This window comes from Patella vulgata, chromosome 7 (assembly GCF_932274485.2).
Source record: "Patella vulgata chromosome 7, xgPatVulg1.2, whole genome shotgun sequence".
NCBI lineage: Eukaryota > Metazoa > Mollusca > Gastropoda > Patellidae > Patella > Patella vulgata.
Window position 1 is genome coordinate 4,089,432 of NC_065885.2, and position 20,595 is coordinate 4,110,026.

The 20,595-nt window shown below is 36.3% G+C and overlaps 1 protein-coding gene across 3 annotated transcripts; it reads left to right on the plus strand.

Annotated features, from left to right (window-relative positions):
* Nucleotides 1-761: 761 nt before the first annotated feature.
* Nucleotides 762-19,671, plus strand: LOC126827131 (glucose transporter type 1). Of its 3 annotated transcripts, none has more exons than XM_050556350.2 (12): nucleotides 762-906; nucleotides 3,500-3,598; nucleotides 5,559-5,719; nucleotides 7,135-7,259; nucleotides 8,634-8,804; nucleotides 9,934-10,041; nucleotides 10,855-10,943; nucleotides 11,593-11,691; nucleotides 13,681-13,893; nucleotides 15,513-15,588; nucleotides 16,477-16,604; nucleotides 17,996-19,671. In XM_050556350.2, the coding sequence occupies exons 1-12, from the start codon at nucleotides 799-801 to the stop codon at nucleotides 18,185-18,187; spliced, it is 1,569 nt and encodes a 522-aa protein (XP_050412307.1). In that variant the 5' UTR covers nucleotides 762-798; the 3' UTR covers nucleotides 18,188-19,671. The 3 variants fall into 3 exon arrangements, with proteins under 3 accessions (XP_050412307.1, XP_050412312.1, XP_050412313.1); XM_050556355.2 differs by lacking the exon at nucleotides 762-906 and adding an exon at nucleotides 1,432-1,636; XM_050556356.2 differs by lacking the exon at nucleotides 762-906 and adding an exon at nucleotides 1,439-1,641.
* Nucleotides 19,672-20,595: the final 924 nt, after the last annotated feature.

A 20,595-nucleotide genomic window follows, 5' to 3' on the forward strand; every position in this document is an offset into this window, starting at 1 on the left:
TCCACTCGACACAAACTAGGTCATTTCGGGACTAACATATGGTTTAATTTTATTTCAATAGTTCGTTTGCGCGTAAGGTCTTTAGCAGTGGGAGGAAACCGGAGGGCCCGGAGAAAACCCACGAGGTTGGACGGGCGATCCTACTCCTTGTCACGTACAACCGGGGATTCGAAACCACGCCAGTCGATATATTCAAAATGACTGACGGTACACAAATTTAACAATAAAAATGTTTGTAGGGCTGGGGGTGGAGGGGAACTCACTGTAAATTAAGTTTATAATCAGAAAAAAAACCTTAATCTAATCTATTCAACTATTGAAAATAAGTTTAAATGACTTTTAACCCGAAAGTTCATCCAGATTTTCCGGCGTGGTTCCCCCTTGTCAGTGATTCAGGACGGAGGGCCTGGCAAGGACAGCTGTCTAGTCATTCGGATGAGACGAAAAACCGAGGCCCCGTGTACACATTGGCGTGCACGTAAAAGATCCCTGGACAGTTGGAATTCGATATGAGTATAGTAGGCCTATAGTGCCGCTGTCCGGGCAAAATTTCCCTCATAGCACACTGTACGGCGTATGCCCAGTTCGGAGCAAAACAGTAGGACGTTAAACCCCATTTCATTTCATTTCATTTCATTTCATTACTTTTAACGCGATCTAAAAGAGGCTGAGTTACACAAACCCGAACCCGATATAACTATAAGTTTATTAGAAGTCAAAGAAAGAGGGCGTGGTCTGGAGACGAGTGTACTTTATCACGTGAATGAAAAGTCATGTGACCCAACAAAACTGAGCAAAATGGCGGATGACACAGAGCCACTATTATACGACCGCAGTGGCAGTATTTCCATAAGAGAGGTAGATTATGCTATTGTAAAGGAACCGAAATCTGCGACAACGCCGAAGGTAATATATATTTATTTCATTGTTTATGTTACATTTCTGTCAATAAGTATGTCTTTTACTCATTCATTCAATTATTGAATGATCTTTCTGCGTTTAAAAAACATGTAAAAAAACTCCCAAAAAACAACTCTAATCTGCAAATGTCAAATGTGTTTTAAGAGCTTCACAGTTAGATAGCTTTTGATGTTGAATTAAAACATGATTATGAGATGATTAATGGCACATGATTCATTTTCGGATGTCACGAGCTCTAATTATAAAAAGATTTTTAAATAAGAAAAAACCTGTGCAATTGTATTAATTTAAATGTGCATTATAATATTATATAATCTTAATCACCCTCCAAAATACAAAAGGTGTGTTACAATAGTTATCATGGGGTCTTGCATGCTTGACTCCACTTCATTTATAAACACAGAAGTTTGACATAAAGCAGGAAACAAAAATAGTAAAATAACACGGAGAAACAGCAAACGTGGAGAGGGTGTAAAAGACGTCATAAAATAATTATAATATCAGTGAAACTTCAACCTCGAGCAAGCTAATTTTATAAGAATCATCATATGACATTTTGTCTTTTTTTTATTGTATGGGAGAGAACAACGTATATATATGAAATATAAAAATATTTAGAAAATATATGTAGCCCATTTGGTCAGTTTTCTTATCAACTTATCTAGTCTGTGGAAAGAGAAGCATTGAAATGACAAGCAACACCAAAATGGATTCGGTACAGTTTAGTAAAAAAATTTATTGTTTATTTAAAGGCAAACCAAGCCAAATAGTTCACAATTATATCGAAAGACAGTTTGTATTATTTTAATATGTAGGACTAGACTTGATATTATTTAATTAAGCACTTCTAATTAAATATCTTAAAGGTCTTCATAAAGAATGAGCTTGTATGTATGAAAAAAAGATAGTATAGGCCCTACAATTATTATCTCGTTATATTTACCTAAGAAAGATAAAGATGGCAGAGTGAATTCAATAGAAAACAAAGTAAACTTAAATTGACCATAAATATTGATCGATTTCAATAATTTTGGATACAGTTTTTTAAAAATAAAAGGACTTTTAATTGTTTAGGTCTTTAACTAGCTAGATCTGTAACTTTTATTCTGACATGTTGGACCATTTGACTGAATTCAAGACCATTCAGTAAACTGTTTCCATTTATTTATAATTACTGTTGATTGTGTGGGAGAAATCTGTAATGCTGGGCCTTTAAAATAACGTGATGACTTAAAGATACATTATGGGAGATTAGATAAAGAGCTGGCAGTTCTCACTATAATAGTTAAAAACTATATAATGTAAAGGGAATTTGCTAAAAATTTCAGTAAAATTGATCCACTCTGAACCAAGATTTTAGCGATTGAATTTTCGGCCTAACCTCGATCATAATTACTAAAGTCGGTACGATAAAAACATAGTCCATTTCAAGATTAAATTAAGAATGAAAGTGGAGCAGCAAATGGGATTCTAACCCAGTAAATATCACAGGCTAGCGATGACATTGAGAGTTGATTATGGTCTGGATAGGTTAATTAATGTCTAATTAATAATTTAGATAACATTTCAGGCCTAAAGAAAGACCTGCAATAGGCAGATTTAGCTCTTGCAAAATGTTTGTTTAATTATCAAAAGTAAAGCTAAAGGAAATTATATTATTTGGGCTAAATTTAAGACAATTCACAAAATAGTTTACAAATGTGTAAAAAAAATAAAAGATGCGTTTACTTCTGTAAACATGTAACTGAAATGTAATCATCAATGAATATTTAAAAAAAAAAAAATGAATAAAATTAGATAAACTTGACGGAAATGTATGTTAACCTAGATGATAATGTTACAAAGGTTCATGACCGAGCATATACTGACTCTGTGTCTGAATTTTTTTGATACAATTAAATGCATATCAGTAACAATTTTGAAAATTAGAATAATAAAAATGGGGCTTAACATCGTGTGTTATGAATATGATGGAAATTTTTGCCAGGACAGCTGTGCTACTGACTCTGAATTTCAACTGTCAGGGTTATTTTCTACGTGCACACCAATATGTTGAGAAAATTATCTTTATATATTAAACATACACATTATGTAAGAGCTAAATCTGCCTGTGGGAGGTCTTTCTTTTGTTATATAAATTATTATTTAGACATTTATTAACACAACGAGCCTATAACCAACTCTCTAGATCATCAGATGGCTGAGACGGTAAAGGATTTTAACCATCCAGGAGATTTAAAAGTCTCTGCTACATCTTCAAACAGGCATAAATTCGCTCAAAATAAAGTGTAATTCTTATAAAGTAAAGTAATTTGAAGGTAATAGATTTTTAGATATGTGAGAGAGAAGGAGAGAAATAGGGTTTAATGCCTACATGACACAAACTAGGTCATTTCTGGACTAACATATGGTTCAATTTTATTTCATTAATTCGCTTGCACGTAGGGATCTTTAGCAGTAGGAGGAAACCGGAGGACCCAGAGAAAACCCACGAGGTTGGACTTACATAATGTATCTTTAAATCTATATGTAGATATTTTGTATATTTTATATACATGTACTTTGTTTTTTTTTCCAGGGTTTTACCAAACAGTTGATATTAGCAATAGCAGCATGTACACTAGGATCCTCTTTTCAATTTGGTTACAATCTTGGTGTTGTCAACTCCCCAGAAGTGGTAAAAATACTATTTTTAATTATGTTACAATCTTGGTGTTGTTGGTAAAAATATTATTTTAATTATGTTTACTGTCAGAGGACTTTCCAATGTGATCTTGAGGCAATAATCATACTTTTCTGTGCTAGTCAGGCTAATGAAAACTGTCATATATGCTATGGGAACTTATTTTGAATTATAACTGTTAAATGTTCTTTTATGTCCACAACAGTGTGTACATGGGACCTCAGTTTTTTATACGCCCACATTTAAATGTGGTTGTATATTGTCGTCGCCCCCGTCCGTCGGTCTGTCGGTCCGGCGTCCACAAGCAATTGTGGACGCTCTAGAGGCTAAAGTTCATATCCGATTGACTTTAAATTTATACACAGTGTTTAAGGTCTTAAGAGGAAGAAGCCTATTGAGTTTCAGCGATTTCCGATGATTACTGCAAGAGTTATGGCCCTTGATCACTTCAAAAAATCTTGTGGACGCTCTAGAGGCAAAAGTTAATATCCGATTGATCTTAAATTTATACACAGTGTTTAAGGTCATGTGACGAAGAATCCTATTGATTTTCAGCGATTTCCGATAATTACTGCCAAAGTTATGGCCCTTGATCACTTCAAAAAATCTTGTGGACGCTCTAGAGGTCAAAGTTAATATCCGATTGACTTGAAATTCATACACAGTGTTTAAGGTCATGGGACAAAGAAGCCTATTGATTTTTAGCAATTTCCGATAATTATTGCCAGAGTTATGGCCCTTGATCACTTTGAAAAATCTTGTGGACGCTATAGAGGCCAAAGTTAATATCCGATTGACTTTAAATTTATACACAGTGTTTAAGGTCATGAGACGAAGAATCCTATTGATTTTCAGCAATTTCCGATAATTACTGCCAGAGTTAAGGCCCTTGATCACTTCAAAAAATCTTGTGGACGCTCTACAGGCCAAAGTTAATATCCCATTGGCTTTAAATTCATACACAGTGTTTAAGGTCATGAGACGAAGAAACCTATTGATTTTTACTGCCAGAGTTATGGCCCTTGATCACTTTGAAAAATCTTGTGGACTCTATAGAGGCCAAAGTTGATATCTGATTGACTTTAAATTTATACACAGTGTTTAAGATCATGAGACGAAGAAGCCTATTGATTTTCAGCGATTTCCGATAATTACTGCCAGAGTTATGGCCCTTAATCACTTTGAAATATCTTGTGGACACTCTAGAGGTCAAAGTTAATATCCGATTGACTTTAAATTTGTACACAGTGTTTACGGTCATGAGACGAAGAAGTCTTTTGATTTTCAGCGATTTGCGATAATTACTGCCAGAGTTATGGCCCTTGATCACTTTGAAAAATCTTGTGGACGCTCTAGAGGCCAAAGTTAATATCCGAATGACTTTAAATTTATAATCAGATTTTAGTGTATTATAAATGTTTCATTACCAAAAATTAAAAATATGGGACAACTCTTGTTGACTGCCAGGACGATTTAGCTACTGTGGGCGTATGTTTTGTTGCCTGGCAACCTATCTTTTTTCTAATCTGAACAACTAGATGCTGGTACATGCCAGGCCCTCCGTCCTGCACTACTGACAAGGATAAGCCATATCTGAAAATTGTTTTTAATGGATCTTACAATGAAATGAAATGGGGTTTAACATCCTACTGTTCTGCTACGTCATTCAGTGTGCTATGAGGGAAATTTTGCCCGGGCAGCGGCACTATGGCCTACTCTTATATCGAATTCCAACTGCCAAGGGATCTTTTATGTGCAGGTCAATGTATACACAGGACCTTGGCTCTTCGTCCAATCTGAATGACTAAACAACTGTCTTTGTCAGGTCCTCCGTCCTGCACCACTGACAAGTGGAAACCACGTCGGAAAATCTCGATGAACTTTCTTGGCCAATGCAGGGATCGATCTAACAATAGAAAGGGTGGAACAATGTATAATATAATTTTATCTCCAGGTAATGAAGAGTTTTTATAACGAATCTTACCATAGAAAAGAAGGTAAATATATAGAGGATAGTTTATTAACGTTGCTATGGGCGTTAACTGTTGCTATGTATGCTGTCGGTGGTATGATTGGTGGAGTTAGTGCTGGTTACTGGAGCAACAAATTCGGCAGGTATGATCTATAAAATACTTGAAAAATTTTAATTTCAAAACATTACACTAATTATATTTAATTATATTTAAGTTTTGTGAAATTTAATTCCAAGACTGCGACGAATAAACTTCTTAGTAAATGTATAATGGATAGAAGATACCCTGGAACAGTGTAGGTCAGCATGGATACCATATTTGTGAAACTTGATTATTTTTAAGCAGTCAGGGTACTGAACAAATGACCAGAAGCTGTCAGCTGATGAAAACTTCAGGATTTTTCAAAATCCTACTGTTCTTCTCCGACTGGGCTCATGAATTGGGTCAAACAGTGTGCTATATGTGAAATTTTGCCTTGACAGCGAGACTACAGTCTACTCTTATATCGAATTCCAACTGCCAAGGGATCTTTAACGTGCCAGCCAATGTGTACATGGGACCTCAGGGTTTTTGTCCGATGTCAGGCCCCTGTCCTGCACCACTGACAAGGAGAAACCTTGTCGGAAAATCCTGATGAACTTTCTCGGCCAAAGCAGGGATCGTACACGGGATCTCCAGGTTAGCGAACCAAGGAATAGGTACCTAGTGGTTTAAATGGTACAAAAAAACAAGGTCTTTTTGTGTACGCATTACTTCAACTTTATTGCACATGCAAATGTTGAAATAAGAATTACCACATGCTTGTCTTAAAAACATACCTGTGCCACAAACTTTCTCTGTAGTCGAAGATGTAAAACACTTGAATACACAAAGTAGGAAAATATGTGGAGGCAAATTGTCCGTCAAATTCTCTCAGAAAACAAACTACAGTTCATCTTTTTTAAATTGATCCTATTCTCTAAGATGTCAAGGGTGCAGGACGTTGGGTCTAACAAGGACAGCTGTCTTGTCATTCGGATGGGACAACAAACCTGAGGTCTCGTGTACACATTGGCTTGACAGTTAGATTTCAAATGGAGTAAGCTGTGGAGTCACTGTTCAGGCATAATTTCTCTCAAAGCACACTGTATGGCATATGCCAGTCTTCATTAGCCCAGTTCGGGTAGAACAGCAGGATGTTAAAACCCATTTCATTTCATTCATTATTTAAGATGAGAATCTTTCGAAATCTGCGATTAGTGATGTAACACTGCTGTCCCCATGTAGACGATTCTCGCTCTCTGTCTTTATGTCTTATGCTATGTTCCCACTATGACGATTCGTGCTGTGATTGAAATCATGGTTTTAATCATGGAGTAATCGTGGTGATCCTATCTGGTCTTATCATATATTGAGGTCAGTCGTGGCAATTGTGTTGATCGTTTCAAAACTTATCCGAATGTATCTGCACGTACCAGATCGTGGACTCAGTAGGGACAATCTTATTGTAATGCATCACACGACAGTGGGAACCAGGCACAAGTTTTAATTAATGCTTCTTTTTGTGTTATTTATTAGGAAAGGTGCTTTATTACGTAACAATGTTATAGCAGTAATAGCTGCAGGTCTGTTGGGCTTTTCTAAAATGGCTGATTCGTATGAGATGTTGATTGCTGGAAGATTTGTATGTGGAATTAACGCAGGTAAGGTATAAATTTAAAACAATTATTTGTTCAGCTTACTCCCAAAACTTGATTGTCTCTATATTTTAAGAATCTGTCTTCATTAGCCCAGTCGTTGCAGAATAGTTATTTTATTAATGCATAGTGAATGTCCTATTTTCAATTTCTAATCTGACCAGGAAAATGTACAAGAAAACAATTAGTTCCCTATGATGCATAAATACCTATTTACTTTAAGTTTCAAAATGAATTGAAATGGAGTTTAACGTCCTACTTTTTTGCCCCGACTGCCGACTGGGTTAATGAAGACAGGCATATGCCATACAGTGTGCTATAAGGAAAATTTTACCTGAACAGCACTAGAATTCTAACTATCAAGTGTTTTATACGCCCACATTTTAAATGAGTCATTCATAATCATGCATAAGTTTTCCTTACTTGTAAAATTTTACCTAAGTTTTAGTTAAGCTAACCTTTCACGTTATGTATCTATTCTATGATGTCATCACTCCCACGATGTCATAACTTCCTATGTTGTCATAACTGACTTCCAGTCATTTTGAATTTAGTTCTTCATCCCTGAAGAAGTTAGTATTTTTACTGACGAAACGTTGGATAAAACTATGGTTTTTTTTTTATATTGTATTCTATTAATTATTTTATATCTACTTATCTGAATATCAAATGCATCATTTTGACTCAGTCAAAATTGATCCCATCAAACCGTCTGTATTTGGTTTGTGTGTCCTGTTTCTACTGATTGGAAGTTTCACATTTTCATGTGGACGTATTATGCTGTCATCCTTGTCCGTCCGTCCACAATTTGATTGTGGACACTCTACAGGTCACAATATTTATCTGATTTTGAAGAAACTTGAAATATAGGTCTATCTCCCAAAGATATCGGTTCTTTTCCATATTGGCATGTATCGGACCATAACTTCATGGATTATATAGCCGCTGATTGTACGAAATATCAAGTTTTAGCTTGTGGACACTCTTGAGCCTTGAGGTCACAATTTTCATCCGATTTTGATGAAACTTACAATATATTTTTATATCCCAATGATTGTACGAAAAATCACGTTTGTTTTTAGCTTGCTCGCTATCCATCTCTTGCAAAATATGGGTGTATTTTGCCTGGCAACCGCTGGATTTATGTGCATGTCTGCACTTTTACAAGGGACATTCATGCCAGAAAATTTTGAGTTAGCTAGCCAATGCCTTACTAAGCTCCCTAATTGAAATATCAGATCAGATTAGTCCAATTCCAAACTTTCATAAAGAAAAGTTTTAGGGAGGAGAATTTTGTTCAGGCTGCGGCTTATCCACCTGCTTTTAATTGACTGTAGATTTAAAGATTAGATGAAATGTTTGTATATTGTATATTTCCAGGAATAAATACTGGTATTGTTCCGTTATATCTGTCTGAGATAGCGCCAATAGAATTACGGGGATTCGCAGGAACTTTTAATCAATTAGCTATTACAATAGGAATTGTTATATCTCAAGTTTTAGGATTAGATTATATATTAGGCACAGATGAACTATGGCCGCTAGTATTAGGTAAGTCTTTTTATATTTCTATCGTTTAATCCTTTAGCACGTGGTACCTGTAGATAGTGACTACCTCAGTTTATTTATCCTTTAGACAACACTTGGTACCTGTAGATAGTGACTACCCCAGTTTATTAATCCTTAGGCAGCACTTGGTACCTGTAGATAGTGACTACCTCAGTTTATTAATCTTTTAGGCAACACTTGTTACCTGTAGATAGTGACTACTCCAGTTGGTTGATAATAATTAGAGAAAAGTGATGTATTTACACTGGTACATACCTGGACAGACTGAAACAATCTATAACTGTTGTTCTTTAGACCACATCAAACAATCCAATTAAAACACAGATCCTATTTCGTTTCGTTTTTTATAGTTAAAAATTTTGTTTTAGCCAATGAAACGTTCTGTTACAGCGAGTTCTTGGCGTGCTCTGCGCGGAACTGTGGGTAAACTCCTAGAAATGTCAACGCTGATTGATTAATCAATGTCTGACGTCATAGGGCCAAAAGCCGCACATATGACACCTGGCGCAACCTCCCAGTACAACCGATCAGATCTTCATGTACATGTAGTGTAGGCCATCAAAAGTATAAAAAAACCAAAATGAAATATAGATCTGTATTTTAATCAGATTGAAACGAGGTATGGAGGACCATCAATTATTGATGGTCATGTGAATAACTAAAAACTCTTGATTTATAGCGAATCATGGACCTTAAAGCGGACATTACAAATTTTCAATTTATATTTTTAAAATGTATTAAAATAAAGCCTTAAAATAGATGGTATCCATAAACAGTCCTACCTTGTTAGAGAATAATCCTATTAATCCTATAATTCGCTATTGCCAGCTGAGAAATTGGCAAAAATATTATTTTTAACTTCAAATTCCAACGTTGGAAAATGGCTGCCCCATGTTGTCAATAGCAAAACAGGGGAGGTAATTGTGTTGTTATTTTCTGTTTCATAGATTTTTAAGGGTGGGAAATAATGCCCATGATCGTATAATAGTGATTTGATAACCTATTGAGCAAAAGACATAGAAATAATTATGTTTTGACTTTCTTAGAAAATTTGAAATTCTCGCTTTAAACTCTTTTTATAATCTGATTTGTTTTTTTTCTTTTTCCTCAGCTTTAACATTAGTACCAGTTATATATCAACTATGTGTTTTAACATTTTGTTGTGAAAGTCCCAGATATCTCATGTTAACAAAACATGATGAGCAAGCCGCAAGGAAAGGTAAATAGTACATTTTGGGACTGGGAACTGTTGTTCTTATTCTTGGGGGTGACTCTCTTCGAAAAGAGCCTTAGGCTCAGTCAATTCAAGTACGATCTTCATGAAACTTGGCATGTTTGTTCCTTGGACAATTGCAGACATCAATTTTGGATATGACATCACAATTCCAAGATGACTATGATCTCGTCATGCTCGGTTACTTGTCTGTATCATAGGCCTATGCTTGTACTTGCTATTGCTGGTAGTGTCATAGTTGTATTTTAGAATTTAAATCTTGGTGTGCACGTAAAAGAACCCTTGACAGTTGGAATTTGAAATAACAATAGGACCTAGTGCCACTGTTTGGGCCCACATGGCTAACGGTATGGCGTAAGTCTGTCTTCATTTGTTGAATTGGTGCAGAAAATTAGGACATTAAAGCTCATTTGATTCAATTCATGTCTGAAATCTACAAAGAATTATCTCCATAATTTTGATTCAGCTTATGGGGGTTGGATGGCCGAATGAGTAGCTCATGCGCTCTGTATCATAAAGTTTGTCATTGATTCAACTGGCATCATTTCAATTCCCCGGTTGTACGTGACAAGGAGTAAGGTCTTCTGTCCCACCTCGTGGGTTTTCTCCGGGTCCTCCGGTTTCCTCCCACTGCTAAAGACCCCTACGCGCAAGTGAATTGTTGAAATAAAATTGAACCATATGTTAGTCCCGAAATGACCTAGTTTGTGTCGAGAGCACGAGTGCACGTTAAACCTCATTTCTCTCTCTCTTTAATGCAGGTTGTTTTCTTTACATGGTATTTATTATTTTTGTTAGCTTTAATATGGTTCCGAGACTCAGATGAAATAAATAACGAGATTGAAGAGATGAGGTCTGAAGCCGAGGAAGAAACACTCAGTAAAAAAGTATGTGATACAAGTTTTTAAAAGTAATATATATTTTACATATGTAGTGGTCTATGAGACTCTGTAAATAAGGTGATATTGACTCGCTAACCAGGAGATCTCGGGTTCGCTCTCCATGTTGGCTGAGAAATTCCTCTGGATTAGACCTATCCGGCGTAGTTTCCTCCCCTTGTCAGTGCTGCAGGATGAAGGACCTGAAAACGAACAGTGTCTATGTGTACACAGGACCTTTTTATCATCCCATCCGAAAGACTTAGACATTGTTCCTTGTCAGGCCCTCTGTTCTGAGTGGAACAAGAGTACTACTCAATTGAGTAATAATTGACTGTAATGGATCAAGACGGCATGGAAAATAAACAAAGCTTAGAAAAATTCACCAGATTCAAATTCTAATCTCAAAAATTATATTTTTATCACAATTGGCTGACATGTCAGTGGACAGGGTGAGTGTTTCTGAGTAGTCAATATTTATGTATATACGATATCAGGTAACCTTCCTACCGATATTGACACATTATTGATTTTTTAGATTAACAATCAATAACACAGATGAAAGATTTCCACTCTAGAACACCTTATTCCACTTTCCATTTAAGAAGTTTTTCATATGAAATTTAATAAATTTAATTCTTTGTTTTAATATTTACAGTTTTCTGTTGGTGATTTAATCCGAACACCAGAACTACGAACACCATTTATCATCAGTATAGTTTTACAATTATCACAACAATTCTCAGGTGTAAATGCTGTAAGTATATTACAACAATTGCAACAATTCTCAGGTGTAAATTACGTAAATATATTACAATTATCGCAACAATTCTCAGGTGTATATGACAGTATATTACAATTATCGCAACAATTCTCAGGTGTAAATGCTGTAAGTATAATTACAGACAAAATAGTTTAAATAATGCTTTAAAAACTTAAAAACATATTCAGCTTACAGACCAGGGGCCGTATTTCATTAAAAGTTAAACAGAAATATTAGGCAACACAAATAAAATAACTTGTTTCTCGGGCACCGCCCGCACGCAAAATTGGTTGCGCGTGCAGTCTATTTATTAGTCTTGATGAAAAAAAATAAATATGTAACGCCCGCCCGCACATCGACAAGCAAGTCGTAAAAAAAATATCCCGCATGTACCTACATCCGCCATACATGTATATCTATTCAAATGTATTAAAACTGATTCAGATGAACATGCTGTCTTTTTTATCCGAACAATGGCGATGTTTGGCAGATTTGCCTTTTTTATTGATATCGAAAGAACCTCCATTTTGTATCACGTGATATTAATTACCTCCCCTGATAAACTAGAATTTGATTCGTGTTAAAAGTCATTGGCGACAATATTTCAATCATTCGATCGTAATCGGCTCATTATTGCCGGCTTCAGTCGGTCCTTGTTTGGAAAATCCTATTGATAAAATAATGAACCGTAGAACAGGTTAATTAATTATAGCTAAGAATACGATACGATGACGATAGTCGTCATAATGCATACCTTAGAATCTGGGTCATTATTAGCACATTTACGGTAGTTTCGATAATCCGGAAAATAATAATTGGATTACCGATTTGATGGTTTTACTGACCAGTTGTTAGTTAGATTTAAATAGTCATTCAATATAAACACCGGATAGAACACCGAATATCCTGAGAAACACACCGAATATCCTGAGAAACACACCGAATATCCCAAGAAACAGTATTTCCGGCAATCTCCAATACCGATGACACGGTGTGACATGCATTGGTTGGAATTGGTAAATAATTATAAATAAACCGGCGATACTAGATTTAGTTTTAAATACTGTTTACCATGATTATTATTTTTGATACACCTGGTGAAAGAGGCTTAGTTTTTAAAAATATTGTTGTCTTTATGGAGGGCTATTACATAGTCGTATGGAATTTTATTTTAAACCAATTTCAATTATGTGAATTAAATATGGAAAATTATTTTCCTTTCAGTCAGTGTTCAGTCTCAGTGTTTTAGTAGACTTGATTTTGGGTTAATGTTTTAAGTATGTACAATAAAGTTGAATATAACGGAAAGCAAAAACGTAAACAAGTAATGACTTTCTCATTTAAAAAAAAAAAAAAAGAAAGACCGCCCTCCCGCCCCAACAATTTTCAGCAATAGCCAAATTTTATTTTGCACCATCAATGAGTAAAAAAAAAAAAGAAACCGCCCTCCCTCCCTACAGTTTCAGCTGTCAGTTGCCCGAGAAACAAGACATTTATTTTGTGTGGCCTTATAGGGATGCAGCCTTTTCATTGGTGTAGGGTTAAATTTTTAAATGTTCAATACAACGTCCTTTTTCAGGTACCATATGTTAGTCTTGAAATTACATAGTTTGTGTCAAGTAGACATTTAAGCCCATTTAACCATGTAACACTTTTTCTTGTGTGGCAACTGGGTACAGTTTGGTGTTCTACTTTATGTCGTTGCCTGGAATCTGTTATTATAGAACAGCAAGGCCATACTTTATGTAGTTGCCTGGCAACCTGTTTTATTATAGAACAGTGTGGTCGGACATACTTTATGTAGTTGACTGGTAACCTATTTATTATAGAACAATCAGACCATACGTAATGTCGTTGCCTGGCAGCTTGTTTTATTATAGAACAATCAGGACAAACTTTATGTCGTTGCCTGGCAACCTGTTTTATTATAGAACAATCAGAACAAACTTTATGTCGTTGCCTGGCAATCTGTTTTTATTTCAGGTTGTATATTACTCTACTAATTTATTCACGTCTGCTGGGCTGTCAAGTAATAATGCCGAGTACGCAACTGTAGGAGTTAGTATGGTTAATGTAGTCATGACGTTAGTGTCTGCTTTTTTAATGGATCGTCTGGGCAGACGGACACTACATTTAACAGGACTAGGCGGAATGTTTATATTCACTATTTTACTTACAGTATCCAGAATATTTCAGGTTAGTGAAGGATTTTCGGATTTAAAAAATGAATCGATAGTTAAGACCTACTTTTCTGCACCAAATGAGCTTACGAAGATGGGCAGATACCATTCAGTGTGCCATGAGGAAAATTTTGCCTCAGCAGTGGCAATTCTATTGAACTCCCATTTGTTCTTTTACGTGCATGTAACCCTGTACATGAGACTTTGGTTTTTCGTATCATCCAAAATACTAGATACTGTTGTTTGCCAGATCCTCTATCAACAAAACAAAACATCATGTACTGTTGAATGGATTGTGACGTTCTACTTTTCTGCATTAAAGGAGCTAAATCGCTAACATTTGGGACCTAGAAATTCACGAAAGTGGTTTACATTTAATGGTTTCCGTTTTTACTCCAATTTCAAATCAGTTATGTTCGGCGAAATAAGTCAGCAATCTCAATCGAGTGCAAATTTCTAGCGTCTAGTTATTCTAGTCTACACAACTCCATTTGATTTGGTGCAATGTGTCTAGCCTCGTCCCTCAACTGGGGCTGAAGCGCATTATGGTACACGATTCGTGTACCAATGTTAAAAAAATTATTTTATCTTAAATATCGGATATCAGAAGCTCATCTTTTCCCGGTAAGTTTACATCATCAATGTTGATTTAAATTGACCAATAATTCGTGTTTTCGATGTCGAAGATTTTGGAGTATTTTGAGTTACGGACTTAGGTCCTTTAAATTGAGCTAATGAAGATGTATATATACGCCATGCAGTGCTATCGGGTTAATTTACCCAGATAGCAGGCTCCGTTCTAATCTTAATTTGATGTTCAGTTGTATGGGGTCATATACACAGAACCTCGGTGTTTCTTAGTCGATTTTCCTTGCCAGTACTTCACCCAGACTGGAGGGTTGGATGGCCGAAGGGTTATCATTGAGTCTGTCATTGAGTCAATTGGCATAGTTTCGATTCTCCGATTGTACGTGACAAGAAGTAGGGTCGCCTGTCCAACCTCGTGGGTTTTCTCCTGGTCCTATGGTTTCCTCCCACTGCTAAAGACCCCTAATTATTGAAATGACATAGTTTGGTCGAGTGGACGTTAAACCCCATTTCTCTTTCTCCTGAAAAACATAATTAGTATCACAAAAATAGATTAGATGTTCCAGTTCTATATGTGAAGTTTTTGATTCTGCAGGGGTTTTGTTGATTATATTAAATCTATAATTGGAGGGGGGTTGGATGGCTGAATGGTTAGCGTGCGCGCGCTGTATCATAAAGTCTGTCATTGAGTCGACTGGTGTGGTATCGAATCTCCTCCGGTTGTACGTGACAAGGAGTAGGGTCGCCTGTCCAACCTCGTGGGTTTTCTCCGGGTCCTCTGGTTTCCTCCCACCGCTAAAGACCCCTACGCGCAAGCGAATTATTGAAATAAAATTAAACCATATGTTAGTCCCGAAATGACCTAGTTTGTGTCGAGTGGACGTTAAACCCCATTTCTCTCTCTCTCTCTCTCTCTCTCTCTCTCTCTAATTGGAAAAATAGAGGTGGAACTGCTGGATCAAACGATGATGTTGATGATGTCATTATATTACTTGGGAGCGGGGATTTTTATTTAAATGTATAATTGTTGATTTATTTGTTTTTCAGCCCACATATCATTGGTTATCGTTTGTGTGTATATCAGCTGTTGTACTATATATTATTACCTTTGCGTCTGGTCCAGGTAATTACACTTTTGGGACTAACATCAATCTGATTATAAAACAGATCCTATTTTGTTTCGATTTTTTATAGTTCAAAATTTCGTTTACTTGTCTTTACTACACTAGGATATGGAAGAGTTGTTATATAAGCTGCGTTCTGGATGATGTGACGGATTACGGCGAATGTTTGGCGCAAGGTGCACAGAACTTTGTGTAAACCACTAGAAACGTCAACGCTGATTGATTAATCAATGGCCGACATCATAAGGTCAAAAAACGCTTGTATGACACCTGACGCGACCTTCCAGTAAAACTGGTCAGATCGTCATGTAGTGTAGGCTATTGAAAGTATAAAAAAACGAAATGAAATATAGATCTGTATTTTAATGAGGTTCAGATTGATTTCAATAATTCGTTTTTGCGTTGGGATCTTTAGAACCGGGAGGAAACTAGAGACTGAGAGAAACCCCACGAGGTTGGACAAGTGACTCTACTCCTTGACACATACAAACGAGGAATTAAGTGTGGTTTAATGGTCGAGGTCGAGACATTAAGTAATATATTGAAACAACACCAGGGACATGTTTCAATATATTACGCAATGTCTTAAGCTTGAGACGATTAAACAACTTAAAATACAGACACTCACACATGCTTTGCAATGAAATACATCCCGCAGGTCCAATATTTCAACTAGTATAAATAATGTATGCTTGTCACATTGCCCATTATTTGAAATAAATCATATATTTAAATTTGTATCTAATTAATATTCATATATTTAGATTTGTAACTAATTAATATTCATATATTTAGATTTGTAGGCCTATCTAATTAATATTCATATATTTAAATTTGTATCTAATTAATATATTATAATGATTAAAAGATAAACATGTTTATTTCAGGATCTATACCATGGTTTATTGTAGCTGAATTATTTACACAGGGTCCACGAACAGCAGCTGTTAGTGTAGCTGTACTTGTTAATTGGTTGTCAAATTTTGTTGTTGGTTTTGTTTTCCCTATTCTACAGGTATGTTAAATTAACCTCTTCTACAGGTATGTTAAATTAACCTAAATTAACCTATTCTACAGGTATGTAAAATTAACCTATTCAACAGGTATGTTAAACTGACCTATTCAACAGGTACACGTTAAATTTAAATACAGTATCCTTGCCCTTAGAGATGGATTATGTCTTTTGCTAATTAGAAATTTATCTGCTGAATAAATGAGTGATATTGAAATGGGCTTGGTTGGTCGGCCTGGGATTTTTTTCCGGAGCATATCTAACAAACCGGGTCGAGATATTTTTATCAAACTTTGAACACACACTAACCTATTCTATTAGTAGTGGGAGCCACGGTGGCTAAGTGAGTAAGACGCTGGCTTTCTAGCCTGGAGGTCGTATGTTCGATCCCTGCATTGGCCGAGAGAGATCATCGGGAATACCAACTGTCAATGGTTCTTTAACGTGCACACCAATGGGATAACAAAAAAATGTCCATCCGTATACACATTAATGACCCAGCAGAGAAAGTTCATCAGGATTTTCCGGCATGGTTTCCTTTGTCAGTGTTGCAGGATGGAGGGTGTGACAAGGACAGCTGCTGTCTAGTCATTTGAATAGAATGAAAAAGTGAGGTCCCGTGTACACATTGGCATGGATGTAAAAGATCCCTTGGCAGTTGGAATTCGATATAAGTGTATTGTGTATGCCTGTCTTCATTAGCCCAGTCGGAGCAGGACAGTAGGACCTTAAACCTCATTTCATTCTTAACTTAAGTCTGAGAAAGCTTTGTGAACCTGGGGGGCCTGTACACTATTAGTCTTTGGTTGTTGATTAACAATGACACATGTCCAAGAGTTGATTAACAATGACACATGTCCAAGAGTTGATTAACAATAACACATGCCCAAGAGTTGATTAACAATAACACATGTCCAAGAGTTGATTAACAAAAACACATGCCCAAAAGTTGATTAACAATGACACATGCCCAAGAGTTGATTAATAACGACACATGTCAAAGAGTTGCTTAACAATAACACATGCCCAAGAGTTGATTAACAATAACACATGTCCAAGGGTTGATTAACAATGACACATGTCCAAGGGTTGATTAACAATGACACTTGTCCAAGAGTTGATTAACAATAACACATGTCCAAGGAGTTGATTAACAATAACACATGTCCAAGAGTTGATTAACAATGACACATGTCCAAGGGTTGATTAACAATAACACATGTCCAAGAGTTGATTAACAATGAAACATGTCCAAGAGTTGATTAACAATAACACATGCCCAAGAGTTGATTAACAATAACACATGCCCAAGAGTTGATTAACAATAACACATGTCCAAGAGGCAAGAGCATGGCATGATGATTACTGAGTCTTCTTTGTTTCTTTTCTTTCAGTCATCTATAAATGAATACTCATTCGTACCTTTTGCTGTGATGCTCGCTGGTTTTTGGTTATTTACCTATGTAATGTTACCAGAAACAAAAGGAAAAACGGTGGAAGAAATTTCAGCTTTATTTTTACCCAAAACACCAGCAAGAAGTATATCTATAGAGCGATTAACACAGTCAGATTTAATTAATATTTGATGTATTTAATTAATAGAAGACAAGGAGCTAGTAATCTAAACCTGTAATTCTTTCTAGAAAATGCATTTCTATAAGGCCATATTAAAAATATATATTTTGGTTCTCAGCTAAGCCTCGGTCACTTTAAAAGGGCTGCATCGCCCATTTTAATTTAAAAAATATAAAAACATTGACTCCAGAAAATGTGGGGTAGGCTCATTTATCAAGTATGGAACCCTTATAAATGTTATTGACAATCAAAAATAATGCTGGATAATCCGTTACCATAAACAACATGATGAAATAAATGAGGGGGTTGGATGGCCGAATGGTTAGCACGTGCGCGTTGAATCATGTCATTAGACCTGTCATTGAGTCAACTGGCGTGGTTTCGATTCCCCACTTGTACGTGACAAGGAGTAGGGTCGCCTGTCCAACCTCGTGGGTTTTCTCCAGGTCCTCCGGTTTCCTCCCACTGCTAAAGACCACTACGTACAACCGAGTTATTGAAAAAAAATTGAACCATGTGTTAGTCCCAAAATTACCTGTGTCGAGTGGAGGTTAAACCCCATTTCAGTCTGTCTGTGTGTCTCTCTATGAACTAAATGATATGATTAGATAAATGTTTTGTCGCGAAATATGTTTACGAGAAGTCATTTACCCCAGTAGTGATCCTTTATGCTAGTTTCACCACTATCATGATTCGTGCTACGATTAAAATCGTGGTTTTAATCGTAAAGTAATTGTGGTGATCATGTCGGTTCTTGTCATATATTGAGGTCGGTCGTAGCAATTGTGTTGACCGTGTCGGAACATATCCGAACGTATCTGCACGCAGTAGCTTCTGGACTCAACAGGGACAATCCTACCATAATGCATCACACGACAGTGGGAACCTAGCATTAACAAAATAAAAATACAAAATTTTTTACTAGGATTACGTGACAAGGAGTAGAGTCGCCTGTCCAACTTCGTGGGTTTTCTCCGGGTCCTCCGGTTTCCTCCCACTGCTAAAGACCCCTACGAGCAAGTGAATTATTGAAATAAAATTAAACATATGTTAGTCCCGAAATGACCTAGTTTGTGTCAAGTGGACTTTAAACCCCATTTCTCTCTCTCTCTTTTAGTAAGTGTTGTCTGAAAACCAGAATATTTTTGTGTATGGCCTAAGTTTTATTGTCTGCTATATGAAGGCCACACCAATTGATAATTTATTTTCTTCAGGCCAGGAACACCTATTAGAATATTTTGTAATATTTCTTAAAGCATTTGCTTCCATATTTGTAAGTTTTAAAATTTTAAACAAAACATTTGTTGATAAGGCTTGTGTGGCTGTTTATTTGTCAAGACTCTCTGAAGACCCACAAATTAAATTGCTTTGGTCTAATCGTACATTTTTCATTTTTATTGGAAATATGTCGTGCCACTTTGATCTCATCTATAAATAAAACATAATGATATTTATTTTGTAAATGTTTTTATTTTATTTTTTTGAATAACCTCAATTCTGTGTTTTGTTATTCTTGTATAAAATGGCAGGATGGAGGGCCTGACAAGGACAGCTGTATAGTCCTTCGGATGAGATGAAAAACCGAGGTCCCGTGTATACATTGGAATGCACATAAAAGATCCCTTGGCAGTTGGAATTCGATATAAGAGTAGGCGATAGTGCCGTTGCCCGGGCAAAATTTCCCTCATAGCACACTGTATGGCGTATACCCGTCTTCATTAGCCTAGCATAGGAGCAGAACAGTAGGACGTTAAACCCCATTTCATTTCATTTCATTTTGTATAAAATGTTAACGAAATGAAATAGGGTTTTACGATCTACTTTTCTGCACCAACTGGGCAAATCAATACTGGGTATATACCATGCATTCAGCAGCAGGCCTCACAAGAGGGGTGGGTGTGGGTGGGTCGGGTGATGCAGGAGGTGCGCCGCCCCAGGGCCCATAAGAGTCTATAGGGCCCATGAATATCAAAGTTGAAAATTGAAATGGGCAATTATGCATGAATTTTTTTATTGTTTCTTTGAAACTTATATAAGTATGTACAAAAGTTTTCATTTTATCGCTATCTGGTAGCGAATCATCTTGATATGACTAGTGTTGGACAGGAGAGCGGGGGAGGTCTCGCCCCCGCACATTTTGTTCCTCTCAAGGGCCCTGTTCAGCAGTGTGATATAAGAGAACCTTTGCCTGGTCAGAGGCATTTACATTGTTACGGTCCGGGAACACACCCATCATATTATATATTTTATTATTATATTATTTATTGTTTTACTGGGAACATACCCATGTATGGCATTATTTGTTATAAAGTATTTGTATTAGAACGTGCCTTTCTTTGTTAATGGATTCACTGGTTTGTTTACCTTTACGAACTTGTTCTCCCCCGCATTACAAATGGACTGCGCCATTTTGTTCCAC